Raw genomic sequence first — 17,764 nt, 5'->3', positions numbered from 1 at the left:
GGAAGATATTCAAAGGGAAGCCTGAATTAACAGATAGAATATTCTTTGTATCATAGAAGGGCTTTTTATTAATTTCTGAACAATGGCATGATTTGGGTTAACGAAAGTGCCACAGTTTGTTATGATTTTTTTAAAAAAAGTAATATTTAAAGACCCATTAAAATGAGAAGATTGACAAAGGGTTTTCTGCAAAATATCCACATTAAGAAAAAAAAGGGAATTGTTTTAATCTATTAAATTTAACTACAGTGCAGGAGAACAGTAATAGGATGTTTCAAGTCACAGCACAGAGTTCAAAAAGAATTGTTTTGATGAGTACAGATCAGTGAGAGAATTGGTGCTATTTAATAAAGGTTCAATGGCTGCAAATTATTAGCTGATCTCTGAGACACACAATCAGGTTTTAAATCTCAAGCCGCATAGTTGCTAATGGTATTAAATAGCTAAATTACTTAACCTCTTTGAGAATCTTCTGATAGGCTAGAAGTCATATGAAATAGCATATAAAGGGATTTTTAGAATGAAAGTATAATGAGCTAACAGATTATTTTATTAGATCTACAGTCAAAGCTAGCCAACCTAAAGCCTCACCCTGTCCTGTACTTGGATGCTGCTTTTGAATTTAGCTACCTTGGCCGACTTGGTGCTTCTGTGACCTTGGCCCTACCTCTTGCCTCAGGGTCTTCAACCTTGTGGTCCTAGCTGCCTAGAGTTTCATCAGATGCCTTAAGGAGGCCCTCCTTCACAAAGAATCCCATGCGCTTCCCAGAAGCAAGCAAACCCTCCAGCATGCTTGCTTATCGAAATGCCTGCTTTTCTTTGGCCAAAAGGAACTGGCTGTTCAGGAAGCCATGGAACCTAACTTGGAGGAAAAATAAAAATACTTTCCCAACGGATCAACAGAGGCTGAGCTTATAAGGCCTTTGTCTCCACACATAAAAGGAAGAGCACTGAACCCAGGGCTGTATGAATGATAAAAGTCCCCTATCGCTGAGCGGCAACCCTAACCTGAGGTAAGATTCTGTCACATTCACCAAAGCACCCAGCAGCAGAAAAGTGTGCCTCCTCTTTTCCTTCTGGTTTCTGTCCCCTTGTCATTTTTACGGTGAGGCCTACTGTGCTGCTATCTTTATGTCAACTTGACACAAGCCAGAGTCATCTGGGAAGAGGGAACCAGAACTGAGAAAGTATCCCCACCAGACTGGCCTATGGCCTGAGGGGCATATTTTCTTGATAGGATGATTCATGTTGGATTACCCAGCTTAATGTGGGCAGTGCCACCCCTGGGCTCTTGGCACTGAGCAAGACATGAGGAGCAAATCAGAAAGCAGCACCCTCCATGGCCGCTGCATCAATCTCTACCTTCAGATCTCTGCCTTGCATTCCCGCACTGACCTCTTTAGATGAAAGTGTAAGCAACATAAACTCTTTCCTTTCCAAGTTGCTGTTTCGTCATGATGTTTCATCTCAGCAATATAAATCCCTAGAACAAAAGGTGCCTGCCTTTTCCTCCATAGCAAAGCCCTCTCCTCTCCCGTGTTTCCATAAGTTTATTTAGTGATCTCCCTGCCTTCTTAAGAATGTAACCTCATAGCAGGGCGTGGTGGCACACACCTTTAATCCCAGCACTCGGGAGGAAGAGGCAGGGGGATTTCTGAGTTAGAGGCCAGCCTGGTCTACAAAGTTCCAGGACAGCCAGGGCTATACAGAGAAACCCTGTCTCAAAAAACCAAAAAAAAAAAAAAAAAAAAAAAAAACTGTAACCCCATGAAGGCAAAGACTGAGAATGACTTACTATGTCCCCCCAAACCTATAATAAATAGGCTGGCACATGGTTGTGTTTAATAAATGGTTGAATGGATAAATGATATTAAAACTGCTGCTCTATAATAACAAACTTTCTAAAACAAACAACCCTTCTGGGTGCACAAGCAACATGTCTAACTGCATTTTAATTTATGGCTATTTATTATACAAAATAATGAGCTTCAGGGTATGTCCATATATGCAGAGATAATAATACATTTAAATCAAATTCAACTCCCATTATCTACATTTGTACCTCCCCTGACACTGGTCTCCTTCCTCCTCCTAAATTGTTCTTTTCATGATTAATCTTTGTTGTTGACTTGGCTGTTTAGAATCAGCTAGGCGATGTACCACCAGGCATGTTTATGAAGGTGTTTGTAGAAAAAGCAGCTCACCTTGGATGCAGGCAGCACCATGCCCTGGACTGAAGTCCTGGACTTTAACACAGCAGGGAAAGAAGCCTCCTGACCCAGAACACAGTATGACCAATTGTCTCACTCTGTCACCATGCCTTCCAGGACATGACAGCCAGCATCCCCTCAAACCATGAGCCTAAATACATCCTTCCTCTCTCAAATTTCTTGTCAAGGATTTTGTTACAGAAATGAGAAACGGGAATAAATCTTGCCTTCCATATAATTTTATGTAGTTTTTAGAAATCCAGATTCTATGGGAGTGAGAACATGTAAGGTTTACCTTTCTGCATCTAGCTTATTTAGTTTAACATCATGATCTCCAGTCTAATAAACTTTATTAAAAATCATTCCATTCTATTAAGGCTAGACAATACTCTACTAAGTACACCTACCTCATTTTCTTTATCTGCTCATTTGTTAATGGGCACCTAGGCCAATTGGACGTCTTAGTTGTTCTGAGTAGTACTGTGGTAACGCAAGTACTGTGCTAATTCCAGTTTCTGTAAGCCACATTAGATTCCTTCAGGCATCGTATATTCAGGAGTGGTAGGTAGTTGCATTATTCTCTTAGATCCTGCAGATTATTTATTTTCTACCAGGAAGCATGCGTCATGAAATTATGAAAGACTAAGGCATACTTAGTCTTAGAGCCAGAATGTATCAATCAGGTTGGCACACTCACCTCACCTGTCCAACTAAAGAACATTCCTCTAATGGTCCACAAGGGGTTTCATGGTTTATAGAAGTTAAAGTGTATTTAGCTGTTTTGAGATGAAGAACATTTTATTTTTTCTAGATGCTAAAAAAAAAAAAAACACACAGGAAGTAACTTCCTGCATTTTGTATTCACAGCTATAGTGTGTTTTTACCAATTGAAGATCTGTGGCAATCCTGCATCAAGCAATATTATTAAGGGAATCATTTCTTCCTCCCCCAGCTCCAATAATAACAATTTCAAGTGGTAGAGAATTGGGTGAAGACCCAAGTTTACATTCCTAAGCGTCACAGAAGAAAACAGAAAGAACAACAACATGCTCTCGGGTGCCCTGCAAACTGTGGGAGATGGCACTGTAAGTAGAGTAGGTACAATCTAAGGCATAATTTATAGTCTATTGATATGTACATTTATTCACTCAGAAAATTTGAGTCATTAGTGGCTAAAGCATATTTAAATCATGTGAAATGCACAAAATAATAGGTTGCCACCAGAAGCCACAAAGAAATATTAAGGGAAAATACAAAAGCAGCCTGGGGGGGGGGGAGGCACTGAGTTATAGTCTTAACACTTGGCAGGGAGAGGCAGGAGGATTGGGAGCTTAAGGTGAGCCTCAGCTATACCCACAGAAGAATCTGAAGCCAGCCTGGGCTACAAGAGATTATGTTTCAAAATCAAGCAAAAAACAAACAAACAAACAAACAAAACAAAAAACAAAACAAAACAACAATAAAACCACACAAAAAATAATTAAGTACATAAATAAATAGAAAAACCAGGCAATGTATGGACTGGTGGTGTGGTTCAGTAGTAGAATACTTGCTTATTAAACAGGCCAAAAAGCCAGGGTTCCAGTCCCAGCACCAATCTGACTAGAATCAATACCCTCCACACTAATATCAATGAAAAATTCTTATGAACATGTCAGAAAAAAAAATGAGCTAGGTCAGTTTCCATTCTTAAAATATGAGTTTTCTAATCTATCTCTGAAGGTCAAAGGGAAATGTTGAAGTATTTTAAAAGTGAGACATGGTGGAAGGGACAGGGAGGGCTAGAGGGAAGGGAGCGGTGGGTAGAATCAAAGCACATTGCATGCATCTAGAAAAATTCTGAGAGGGAAAAAGAAGTTACCCCTACTTCTAGCAAAGAGCAAACTAAAGGGTAACTTAAGTGATTTCTCTGACCAGGGAGGGATCCATGAAGCCCACTAAGGACTTGGTTGTTCGGCTGAAGCTGGCTCTTCTCCATAGACGGCACACCCTGTCTATGGTGTTTCTTCACTGTGGGTCAACACACCTTCTTTCTCGTATGGCTTTCATCTTCTACTTCAGAATCAAATCTGAGAACCCTCTAAGCGAACAGACACACAACTCATCTCTGATCTTTATACCCAAAACTCCACAGGTATAAAAGTACCCACAAATCTTTTGTAATTGCTCGTCCATCAGTAGCGCCTCTAAACAGCAGCCAGACAGCAACACAGCAGGCCCCCAGCCCACCAGGTCCACTCTTCCCTGTGTTTTCAGCTTCCTTTACTACACACTACAGCAGATATTTCAAATCTTAGCTTCTGTTGATGAGATGTTACCGAGGGCTACTCAAAGGACTCTTGACAGATCAAGAATTTCTTTATCAAGAAAATTCACTCCCAGAGAGAATGGTTTCCATCTGCCCAACACTAGACTTCAGTAATTAACTTGGTTCTTTCCAGTCACCTCTTGGACTTGCTCCATTACTTATCATTTCTCCCCACAAATATCAAACATCTGCTCTGTAAATCTTCCCATCAGTACAGACCACGAGCCTTGCATGTGTTTCAGAGAGGAGAGGCTAGAGTGCCAAGTTTGATCCCAAGTGTCTTACTTGTGTGGCCTTGATTAGTTATCACTAGAAAAATTGGTTCTGTATGTTTCCCTTCTTTGCACGATAGGGCAATAGTATGCATATATTAAATAGGAATCACAGGAGGCCAGAGTTTTAGGCTCCTGTACTAAAATGGAGACACACTACCATTCCTTATCTCCAAACAGAAAGTAACTCTACTGAGCTCACCGCCCAAAAATACAGAATCAAAAGAACACAGACCAAAGGCTCAGTAGCAGAATACATGCCTAGCATGCAAAAGACCCTGGGTTCAATTACCATTGCCCATGAGGGAGGGAGGGAGGGAGGGAGGGAGGGAGGGAGGGAGGGAGGGAGGGAAGGGGAGGCGGCCAACTTAGAGTGTTATTGGCTCCCTGTCCTCACCTTCCAAGGAAATTTAACCTTGAAATGCCCCAATTTGCTTTTGCTCTCTTTCTCCTTCAGTCTTTAGATTTTCTCTGTCTATAAAACAGACTTCATCTATTTTAGCCATCCTGTGTTCATTCTATTTCTATAAAGTAAACTAGAATTGAAAATAAAATTAGAACATTAAAATATAACACTGTGAAGTTATTCACTCACACAAGTAAGCCCCAAGCATAGTGCTTGTGGTTTAATTTTTTTTTCAATTCATAATATAATAGCTAGTTGTGTTGTTTAGGAGTATGTATCTGCATAATTTTCTTTTTACTTAAACTACAAGTTATAGAACTGACTACAATAAACATACAGATATATTTAAATAAGTAGATTGGACAGGGTGGTGGTACATTTTGTCAGTCACAAAATACGTCACTGTCAATAATGGAGAAGTAACGCTCATTCAGCTAGCTCTTCTACAAAAAATTAATAATAAATCTTTGCAAAAATTATTATGATCTGAGGGTTTCTGAGAGGAACAAAGAATGTAGGCAGGAAAACAAAATCCCACCAGGAAACAGCCACTAGCACTCTGGGAGCTTGGTCTTTGTACAGGTCCTCTGTGGGGCTGCTCTCCATCTCGCGAGCACTGGGCACGAGCACTGGACACTGAACTAGGCAAGTTCTGGTGCTTAGCTCTCATACCTGAGGACTCGGGTTCAATTCCCATCATGAAAATTAAAACAAACAAGCAAACAAACAAAAACAAAATTATGTTTTGTTCAATCTTAAACCTTAAGAAATATCAAATTAATCAAACAAAGAAAAACATTGGGTTATGAAGGGCTTTAGCTTTTTCTAGCATCACAGAAGAGCTCAAAACACAGATAGCGTATGAGTCTCAGAAGTGCGAGATCTCTAAGTGTCTGGAATGGGGAGATAGGACACAACCAAGAGTTGGCTAAGTAATATGCCATCTGGAAGCAAAGGCTGCCTGCCGGTGCCCACAACAGTAGGCAGAGCTCTTTGGATGCTCAGTGACCTCCCTTTGCTTATGCCTAATGTGAAGAAATAGCATCACGACTTCATAATATGCTGTGATGGCTGTGCTCAGCTGTTAACTCAACTAGATCTGGAATTAAGTAATACCCAAGCAGCTGGGTACACCTGTGAGGGAAATTTTTTTTCTTAATTAAATCCGTTGAAGTAGGAAGACCCAGTTTTTGTTGTTGTTGTTGCTGGAGTGTTTTGTTTTTTGTTGTTTGGTTGGGTTGAATTTTTGTTGTAGGTTTTTTGTTTGTTTATTTGTTTGTTTTTTACTGTTTCAAAAAGCTTTATTTTTACTTGATCCAATACTTGGGAGAGACTCCATGGCAGTTACAAAGTTGCCTAGAGGCTTCAGAGGTTAATTCAGGTGGAGGTCCTGAGGCAGGCTGGTGCATAGCAGAGGAGGGAACCCATTGGAAGACACAGGTGCAGCCTGGTCATGCTTGAGAGTACACCACTGAAAGAGATACTTGCATATATCTCTGTGTGTGTGTATGTATACATGCATACACACATATAGTCAGGGTTCTCTAGAGCAACAGAACTTATAAAATTATATACTACATATACCATAAGTATTATTTATTATATGATATAGAAAGAATACATATATTAAAAAGTTCTATATAAGAATCAAATCTGAGAAATCTTTAAATGAAAAGGTACACAATTAATCTCTGATATTTATACTCCAAACTCCACTACTATAAAGTACTTTCCAATATTTTATAATTGTTCTTCCATCATTGGTGCCTCTAGGCAGCAGCAGCAGGACAGCAATGCAACAGGCCCTTGAGCCCACTGTATGTATGTATGTATATAGAATAGAATATATTTTAAATTCTGTTCATTTAGAGAACCCTGACACACAGACACCTTCTCTAGAGAATTCTGACTAATACATGGACTGAAGGTCAAATGAGCTAGTGCTATAGAACGTAGCATATACTAAATAAATGCTATCTTGGCATGGCGTATCTCAGAAGCATTTTTAAGTCCATCACACAGTCCTGAAGCCTCTCGGTCTCTTCTTATCCTCTCCATGGATGCCTTGATGCTGTCATGTATTAAGTTTTCATCTCATCAATAAAAAAAGGCCCAATTTTAATATATGTCCAGTGGCAAATGTGTACTCCCTTAAATGTGAAGAATCTGAATATTAGTGATGTCCCCACACTTCAGTGTAACCAGCAAAAAAGCCCCTTAACTGCCTGTGATGCCCAAAGACTAGATACTTCTAACGAAATCAAAGCTTCTGAACTCTATTTATTTCATTAGCAGATCTAATAAAAAAAACTGTAAAGGATTCAGATATCGAGACAATGTACTAAGTTAAAAGGTAAACAAGCGTCTGGCTCCCTCAGTCCCACTGTTGTGCAATGGTATCATCTTTTCGGGTGGGGGTGCCGAGCTCTGCAGAATAGTATCGTCAGGCTCTTTAACACACAGTGAGAAGGTGGGCCATGCCTCCTAGAATAGCACCCAGACTGGAGCCATGAATGAAGAGGCTCCAAGTGTGTGCATTCACAGAGGGAACAGGAAACTGTAGGTGTGAACTCACTTATCTCTAATTCAAAGCAGAGAACAGAGGGACAAATGATTGTGGCCACTTACAAAGTGAGAATGGAGACTATGTGTTTGCATCAACACAAAGTCCTACAACATACTACAATGCCTTACTGTTTCTAAATCTCCCGACCCTTGTCGTAGTCTATTGTTCATGACCTTTTATCTCAAAAACAAATATGTACCTATTTGTTTAAAGGTCTCTGTTTTCCTCTTTCTATCTCTTCCTTGTAATGAAGAGAGGCAAAGCAAGTCCTGGTTTTGCTGCTCTCATGGCTAAGGCAAAAATAACGCAGGTAAACATCTCAGCTCAAACCCAAAGATCTGAGTTTCCTGGGTCCCCTTCATAGCTGCCTTACAATGTTCCTGGGGCATCAAAGTCTATCTTAAAATGCCATAAGACATTATACAAAAAGATGCTGGAATGAGCTACAATGATCCTTCCTGTGCAAAGCATGGTGAACACCTTCCTAAAGTGTTATGGATGCCCATCCCCCTTGCTAGTAATGGATAAACATCTAGAAAGCAATGTAAAAGACAGTTATATGTGTGATAAGGTAGCCATTTTATAATGAAACAGCACTGGATACAAATGACAGCATAAAGGGCAGTTATGCAAAACAGGAAGAAAGGGCATAGAGTAAGCAAAATAATTTGGTTTGCGGGTGGAGGAATTACTTGTTATTTCTTTGTCTAGCATTAGGAATCACTTCCTATAGAGAATTCTCTGCTTTATGATTCCACAGTACAGTCTGAATAAGCCCATCACTCACACTCCTGATCTTCCATGAGGCTGGGGATGGGATGTGTGGCCTGAGCTTGGCCAATCACGTGTACCTGTTTTAGACAGCAGGGCTAAGGAGGCACATGTTGAACGTTAAACAACACCCAGTGCCCTTCAGCACCAGCAGGACAGAGGAGCAATCCGTAGTGTCCAGCTTATCAGCAAGAGCCAGTCGCTGCCAAGCGGCTCTGCAGAGAATATTTGCCCATGACGCTGCCTAGGAAGCCAGATCACACTGATCCATGACAGCCCAGTCAAGAAACGAAATTACCCTTTCTGCCTAAATCAATACATACCTGGCTCTGTGAGGCCCAGTGAAGGCTGTGCTAACTGAATGCTGCCACCTCGAAGAAGAAAGTGCATCTAATATGGAACTAAATTTTTAACTGGTAAAAATACCACTTCTCTGAATTTTCTCAAGATAGGATTTTGGCCTGTTTTCAAAAGGTTTGGCTCAAACATAGAAATCATACTTTCAAAGTATCAATAAGATATTTGAAATTACATAATTTTTTTCTTCCCAAATGTCCAAATACATTAGAATGAAAGATCTATTAAAAGATGATGAACAAGATTTAAAAAAAAAAAAAAAACCCAGACCCTCAAATTTCATTTCACCCTGTGTTCCTGGCAAAGGACAGGAATAGATTACCCCAGGCAAGATTCCCCATGCTGGCTACTCATTAGCTTACTCAAAGTGGTTTAAATGGCTCAGCCTATTTGCCAAATTGACTCCTGCCCAAATTTCTTTGGCACACAAATTACCCAACAGTTAACCCTCCTATTAGTAGTCTCAGCAGGAGCCAGCACATGCATGAGCACAGAGCTCTTTCTGGTTCTTGTAGGCCCAGCCACAGCAGCACATGCGCCAAATGTCTCAGAATTACCAAAAAGATGTTAGTCTCAGATAACAAATACTTGAATCACAAAACCCGAGGTCTTTGCCTTCACAGATTTTTCACAGCAAAGCAAGGAAGGAGATGTAATGAGAATAAAGGACTTCTCAAACTACAATTTGCTGCATACAAAGGGGACGAAGGCACTTGGTTAAAATATTTACTCTCCACACCAAAGGTGACAGATAATTTTCTTGTTTAAAAAGAAAAGAGAAGATAACTTTGGTGTTTCTGGTTTTATTAGCTAATATTTTCTTTATCACCTACAGGGAATAATGCAAATCTTAAGTCTTTTTCACACACAGAAATCTACTGGAAGAAATTACTTTTTTAAGCACAAAAAAGCAGCAATCGCCACCCAAATGCTCTTCACTGAGACTTCTCAGCCAATGAATCTGACCATAAAAGAACCCCTGTATCCTGTTCTACAGGGGAGGCAGGCCCACTGGCTTGTTTTATATGAGCCTCTCAGGGCCCATAGGACAGAAACAATTTCCTTTCAGTGCCAGCCAGGTTGGAAATGACCCAGTCATTCAGAAACAAACAGGATGTGCGTTGATTAAAGAAGAAGAAGAAGAAGAAGAAGAAGAAAAAAGTCAGCTAGATAATAAAACCTTTGATCCAACTACAAACGGGCCCTTTATTTTCTCTTAAAAGTGAAATGCTAAAATTCAGACTATAAGTAAAATTCTGAGAATCGCACACATCACATAATATTTTCTTAAGTTTTGATAATGCAGCATGAAATCCAGCAGAAATCATTTGTGATGATCCAGCTCATTGGACACGTTAAGAACATAATTGAAATGTATCCTCTCCAAGAAATATAGATGAGTTTCGGTGACATCAGCTGCAGTACCCTGGCTTTGCTTGTGTGGTTTGTGGGGAGGTTTGAAGTCCTCCAGAGACCTTGGTGGTTATCTGAAGGATTGGTCGGAGGCTTGTGGAGTCCAGGGAAAGGGTGTTTGCTTCCCATCACGGACTGAGTACCCTGCTCCGTCTGCTTTAAACCTTCTTCCCAGGTGTTTTGGTTTTCTGCCGCCATGTACATATATGATAAAAGAGATCTGTTTTTATCCCACTTCTATAGCAGAACACTGCCACTCATATGGTAATGAAAGATAAGACCAGAGCAAAAACACACAGCTTAAACGATGGTATCATAAATATTTATAGTAAAGCCTGTTTCCACACTATTGTCTACCATGTGCTAAATGTGGGATGCAGAAAATTCTTTGAAACACTGCTTTGTGCTTTAATGATGGCAGGGAGAGAGTATACATTTTAATCCCAATTATAATAGAGAGCAACCGACTCTCTGGTCTACTACTAAGAAAGGGAACAATGGTTTTGGCAGCTTATGAAGACAAAGTAGAGACTTGTATTTATTTATGGCTGAACGCTGTGTGTGTGTTACATAAAATTAGGCTTCTTTGAAATATGTACTCAAGTGTAAACAGGAGGAGCATGCTACTGGGGAGGGAGAAGCACCTGGTTTAAATGAAGAGATGTGCCGTCTTTAATTCTGATTCTGTTTTAGATTTCAGAGTCTCACGTATTATTCAGGACCATCTCATCTTTCCATCTTCCTGCCTCAGCTTCCCAAGTACTAGGATGGCAGGCATAACCCACCATGTGTGCTTACAAAGAAGTATTTTAAATAGAGAAAATACGTTGGAGATGCTGCATGAAGGCGCTGTCTGGTGAAGTACTTTTTACTGCACTAGATAAATGAAGCCCACTCCCACCAAACCTGTATTTTAAAGAAAGTAGTAACCATTCCATGAAAAGATTCCTTTGTCATACTTTTATGATTTCATTATTTCTAGATACATGACATACTTATAAGGATTTACTCTGATCATTCCTAAAAGTGTGATATTCAATAATCACCTACCATGTGAGCCAGTTCTGCTGTTCCTCGCTATTATGGGAAAAACAGATGACGTCTCAGTACCTTTTTTTGTCTGCTCTCAGCAGCCGCCAGCTGTGCGGACATCCTTTCTTGCATTTTTCTGCAGTGGGCCATGACAGCTTCAAGGATGGAGAGTGGATTGGTGCAGACTGGCTTCTCTTTGTCACCAGGACCTGCTTCATAGTCTCTCTGAAGTGCCAGGAAGGGGTCATTTAGATGAAACCTCCCATACCGTTCCTGGACGAACACCTCCTTCCTGCGCGCCTACAACAAAATTGGAGAAAGGAATTGAAGAAATAAATGAAAATAACAGGAAGATATTTCTCCCAGGTTCTGAGATGTCCTTTCCAAGCGATACTCAAAGCTGCTATAAAGGACAGTGTTGTCAGGAGGTAAGTCAAAGCCCAGTAGGGGCCCCAGTCCCAACAAGCCTGGCTTCTTCTTGCTGTAATTTAGATTTTGAGTGTCCCCAAAGACCCACATGTGGAAAGCTTGGGCCCTAGGCCCTGGTTGCGAATGGGAGGTGATAGACTCTTCAGAAGGTGGAAGGAAATCATACTACTGGGAATGTACACTTGAGTGGTTATTTGGATAAGGCAAGAGTCTTCATCCCCCATTCACTTCACTGGCTGACCTCCAAGGCAAAGAAGTCTCCAGTATAACAGACTCCTGCCTTGACTTACCACACCACCATACTGGTGACTTATGCAGCTGAAACTGATCCACAGTGTTGCCTCTCTTGATTTTAAGGTGACTCGGTATTTTGTGAAGGCTAGCACATTTCCCAGGATAATAATGTTTTCAGTAGTAGGGAGATTGACCTGCGGTGTCAGTGCTTGTTATACAAGCAAGGAGGACCTGCGTTCAAGCCTTATGAGCTGGTGTGCTGAACACATCATAACCTTACCACTGTGAGGCAGAGACCGCTGGATCCCTGGGATTTATTTTCACACTCACAGAGCAAGCTCCAAATTTAGGCAGAAGTTTATGAGTTAAGGGAATAAGAGAGGGAACAATAGAACAAAGTATCCAAAGTCACCGCCAGTCTATGCATGTGCACACATATACATGTACACACACACATATACATGTATACACACACATATACATGTACACACATGCTCACATAATAGTGAAAGGGTGAATGAGGAGAGAGGGGGAGAGAGGGAGAGGGGGAAAAATACACAGTGAGATAATGAGTTTGATTTTTTTTACACTAAAATGATATAAATAAAGCTTTTAGAATAAAATTGATACAAATAAAATGTTCCCATAATACTTTCTTCCTTCAAGGACCTGAATTATAAGTGTAGTCTTTTCCAGTTTTACATAAAATCCAGGAAGCTCGAGAGATGACTCCAGAAGTCCCTTCCAGAAGACTCAACTTTTATTTCCAGTACCCACAGGACATCTCACAACCACCTTGAACTTAAGTTTCTGGGGATCCAGTGCCCTCCCTCTTCAGGCTTCCTAAACACCAGGCAAGCATATATGCAGACAGAACACCCATACATTTTAGCTAGATAAATGATAGATAAATAGATAGATAGATAGATAGATAGATAGATAGATAGATAGATAGATAGCGAGAGAGAGAGAGAGAGAAGGTAGATTAATGATAGATAAAACAAATACATAAGTAAAATGCTTAGAATTGTTTTTAAATAAAGCTAAATTCATGGTCATTGCCAACTATCTACATGTACCAAATTATATTGTATCTGATAAATTTCTATAATTAAAACAATTTTTAGGCAAAGTAAAATTAGAAACATTGATAATAAAAATTTAGCAAAAAAAATTCTCTATCTTGACAGAATGTACATTTCAAATGGTAATCAAGCCTAATTAAAGGCATAAATTAGTTTGCTGCATTTTTCCTAGTCTGAAAGGCATTAGGAATGTTGGAGGAAAAAAAGAAAAAAATTGTAAAATTCTTTATATAAGAAAATATATTCATACTTTGTAAAAAAATCTGTCCAATTATAAAGGCCTAAAGAAAAATTAAGAAAATAAAACCATATACTTATTGTTGAAGGGCATTAACATATAGTTCACAGAGTCCCAGAAAAGAATGCAACATTGTTTTATTGCAAATGTCAGCCCATCAGTGACAAAGTTAATTTCACACTTAGGTAATGAACACCAAATGCAAATTTTCTATAAATAGTCTATGAAGTTTTTTTTTGTTGTTTTTTTGGTTTTTTTTTTTTTTTACAGGAAATGGAGAGTAGCAGTAGGAATATACTGTGGACCACCTCCTTTCTCTGATCCAGGTCATTCTGAAATAGCTACTAAACACATCTACTCACACTGATAAAAATACCAAGTTACAATAAATCAAGACCAATTTCCTCGAATGTCAAATGTTTTCTTAAGAACATAGTTCCATGCTTTAGCATAGCTGCACAGAACTAAGATTTTCCATTTTTAGGTGACTTTCAGCAAGCCAAAACCGTAAAGACATAAGTGTTGTGACATGTTATTTTTTTCCCCTATTACCAAATTAGATTAGAAAGTGAAAAAAAAAAAAAAGCATAAAAAGTTCAGTTTCCTCAGACAGCCTTTCTGTGGCTTTCAGAAAATAATTTTACATTTAAAAAAGTAGCGAGATTTTGGAGTTAAAAGCATTTCATGCTCCTAGGTTCTTCAAAGAGAATGTTCTCGTCAATCACAGAGCTTAGGCATCCCTTCAGAGATGCAAGTTCAAAGCCAAAGTCATCTTGTACTTCACTTCCCCCATTGCTATGCATGTGATGCAAACACCCCTGAAACACCCCTAGTTGTTTTTACATCATTCAGCCAGCCAAAGCCACCATGTGAGAAGGAGGTACTCTGACAGTCGCTTTCCTTTTATCCAAGCACTCTCCTCACCTTTTTGCCCACTCTGAGTTGGGAACACTGGACATGGTTATCCATGGGTGTCTGTGGGAGATGACGGGGCTACGGGTACCCTATTTCCTTACCCTCTGAAGAATGTCTAGCATTCTTCACATAGTACTTGGTGATTTTAAAGGATGACTTCCTTCCTCACTGTTGGGGCCCTTCCCCTCAGACTGCTCAATGAATGCCATAATTTAAGGCACATTACCTAATATCCAAGGCTCATTACAAAATGGAACATTTATTAAAAGACTGCAAAATTTCAAGGTGACCATAATTTATTCAGCTAAGTATGGGGCTCCCTAAGTGTGGAGTCTGCGAGCTAGGGAGGCATCTCTTCCTGTACTCTTTATCATGCAGCATTTGAGAAGCAGCCTCTGTTGACTTCGGCCCATGCTCTCTCCACACTGACAGAACAAAGGGAACAGTGTTCCTTTCCACGCTGTCATGCCCATTGTCCAACCTGGTCTCTGAGAAATACTCACACATTTTTATCCAAATAAAAAGTCATAGCTTCTGTCAGATGACCCTCATTAACAAACTCTACACTTCCACAAAAATGGCTGCTGGTTCCATTCTATGTCAACCTGGTCTACAGCATCTGCAGTGAGTCAGTAAGTTAGAGTATTTTATGTGTTATTGGAGATTGAACCCAGAGCCTTGCACATACTGGGCAAGAGCTCTACTACCATGAACTAGATCCCTATCTCTAATATATAGGAAAAGTTCTCACTAAATTGTTCAGGCTGGCTTTGAACTTGGAACCCTCAGTCTCCCAAGTACCAGGAATTGCAGCCCTGCTCTATCAGGCCCAGACTAATTGTTTTCTTGAAGTTCTGTTCTCTCTCTCTCTCTCTCTCTCTCTCTCTCTCTCTCTCTCTCTCTCTCTCTCTCTCTCTCTGCCCTCCCTCCCTCCCTCCCTCCCTTCCCCTTTTTCCCTCCCTCTCTCCCTTTTCCTCCCTCTCTCTCTCCCCTCCTCCTTCCTCCCTCCCTCCTCCGCTCCCTCCCCCTACCTCTCATGATGAATTTCAGTTTCCTTCAGTAGTCTCTGTGTATTGCAATGAGAAGTTCCCTTGACAAGGGGTGAGAACAGCATCTTATACCAAGGGAGAAGCAACTGAATGAAGCAAGACCACCAGCACAACATTCTGAAGATAAAAGATTCCTTGTTAGCAATCTTACTTTGGGTGGTCGGTCGGCATTCAGTTCCATGGTACAGTGCCTGTCTAACATGTGGGAGACCCTAGGTTCAAGTTTCATGACCAAAACCAAACAAAAAGAATACCTTTCTTTCTACTCTCTAACAACCACACTGTTTGGTATTCTTAAAGTGAAGAACATTTAGAAATCAAAACTAGGTTGTAAATATATCTTCTGAAAGCATGCACTTACCCTTCACTTTAGTAATTATGTCTATTATGAATTCCCTGCTTAAGTTACACACAGTTATAACAGTTCTATTGGCTTATTTTGTGAGAGCCATGTGTGTTGCATTTAAGGACAGTAAAAGACAGTTGGAGAAACCTCCCCTCCCTCTCTCTCTACTTGTTTGTTTGCTTGTTTGTTCCTTCCTTCCTTCCTTCCTTCCTTCCTTCCTTCCTTCCTTCCTTCCTTCCTTCCTTCCTTCCTTCCTTCCCTCCCTCCCTCCCTCCCTCCCTCCCTCCCTCCCTCCCTCCCTCCCTCTCCACCACATTGATCTCAGGGGAAGAGAACCTATGACCTCAGGCTTACTTGGCAAGCATCTTTATCCACTCAGGCATCTAGCTAGCCACCAAATTACATCTTAACAATCCATTTTTCATTACTGGATATCAACTCACCCCCAAAGACTTATTTTATGTTGTCAACATTTGTCATAATAGTATCTCAAGTAACTTCTGAACATATAATCTATCCTTAAATCTGAAGTGACCTTTTGAGTGTTGAGTTAAAATTAATTTTTGAATCACATGAAATATATTTATTCAGAATACATTTTCAGTTTTGCCCAATAGCTTTTATAGTTTGAGAATATTTAACACAATTTTTGTTATGTTTTTGTTGTACTTAGTTTTGTTTTTAAGCTGCTGGCATTATGTACCATAATAAGATATAGAATCTACTAAGATATCTCTGAAATAAATGATGAAAATAAAGAAAATGTGATATATACATACAAAAGATGTTCTGCCAAAAAAAATGAAAATTTGGCATTTGTGGCAACATGGCTGGAACTGGAAGACATTACATTAAGTGAAATGAGCTAAGTATTGGGAAAATGCTCCATATTTTCACTCATATATTAAAATAGAAATGGAATAGGATAGTGGTCACTGATCATTAGGAAACATGAAGTGGGATATAGAGAAAGACTGGATAACAATGAGTAACAAAATAGCAAGAGGGTTATTTAGTCATCTGATGGCTGCAGACCATTTGTAAGAATTATACATTCTCAAATATCTAGTAGACAGAAGTTTAAAGTTTCTCATGCTACAAAGAGATAATAAATATTTAAGAATTGAAAACAAACAACTATCCATATTTAAATATTACATCTTATGAATAGACATCAAATCAACAAAAAGCCTTCAATAAAGATGCATAATAATTTGCCCCAAGTAAAAGTATAAAGACTTAGCAGCTGTAATGACCTAACTGTAGCATCTTAGAATTATTTAAAAAAAAAAATCTTCCTTCTGATAAGGATGCCTCATTATATACAAGCACAAACATAAACATTGAAATGCCAATTATTTTTGTTTTATAAATATGGATAGGCTCTAACCCTTACAAGGAAGTTCCAGATATATACCTTAGGTTTTCTTTAAGGAGAGAAACAACATGCACTGATAAATATCTATGTATCTATGTTCCTGACATCTACTGATTTTAAAATGAGAGAAATCAAAAAGGGCAGGCTACTTGTTTACTAAGATACCCTGTAGTTAGACAACAAACCTGATTATATTTTTCATGTTCCTAAAACTATAGATATACCAAGTTTCTATGAATCAACATCACAGAACATGTGTTCTCTAAACCAACCCCTGTACTCATGCTGGTTATTTTCAGTTTCCAGGTAATAACTTTATCCTATGAACATACGAAAATGTCTTTGTCTGTTATACATACTCCAAGTTTCATATATCCCTCTTATTGTTAGAAGCAGTATTTATGGAGAAAGGTCATTCTTTGATTTAAAAGGCACTTTGAGTGCAGGCTGATTAAGAATGCAGTTGTTCATCTTTATCCAAGAGTTGAAAGTCACAGATTAAATAAGAGCATGACCTGAAGAAACTATTCTGCAACAGCTGTTATACTTGATCTTAACCAAAAGGTAGAGAAGGGATATGGTGCCAACTCTTACCGTACACCCCCACTGACATAGAGCAGATTACCCAACTCTACAACTGATTTTTAAAACATCTTTATACATTTCTTACTAGAATACTAGAATATCATGTCAGATTTTTGGTGCTATGACAAAATAATAGGACATAAACAAGTTAATGGAGGAAACATTTATTT

General features: G+C 39.4%; 1 protein-coding gene across 3 annotated transcripts in view; it reads right to left on the bottom strand.

Annotated features, from left to right (window-relative positions):
* Cttnbp2 (cortactin binding protein 2) overlaps positions 1 to 17,764 on the bottom strand; it is a 153,202-nt gene that overhangs the window by 76,517 nt on the left and 58,921 nt on the right. For 2 of the 3 annotated variants that reach the window (XM_021164810.3, XM_029478376.1), the window contains exon 3: positions 11,414 to 11,635. In XM_021164810.3, the coding sequence (XP_021020469.1) occupies positions 11,414 to 11,635 (222 nt within the window). Of the gene's footprint in view, positions 1 to 11,413; positions 11,636 to 15,267; positions 15,516 to 17,764 lie in introns of those variants that run through there. The other variant, XM_085840804.1, reaches the window with a different exon arrangement.

The sequence above is a fragment of the Mus caroli genome, unplaced genomic scaffold, assembly GCF_978045245.1.
Source record: "Mus caroli unplaced genomic scaffold, Mus_caroli_1 scaffold_7, whole genome shotgun sequence".
In the NCBI taxonomy this organism is placed as follows: domain Eukaryota; kingdom Metazoa; phylum Chordata; class Mammalia; order Rodentia; family Muridae; genus Mus; species Mus caroli.
The sequence above is the reverse complement of the archived record's forward strand: the minus strand, read 5'-3'. Positions and strand labels throughout refer to the sequence as shown.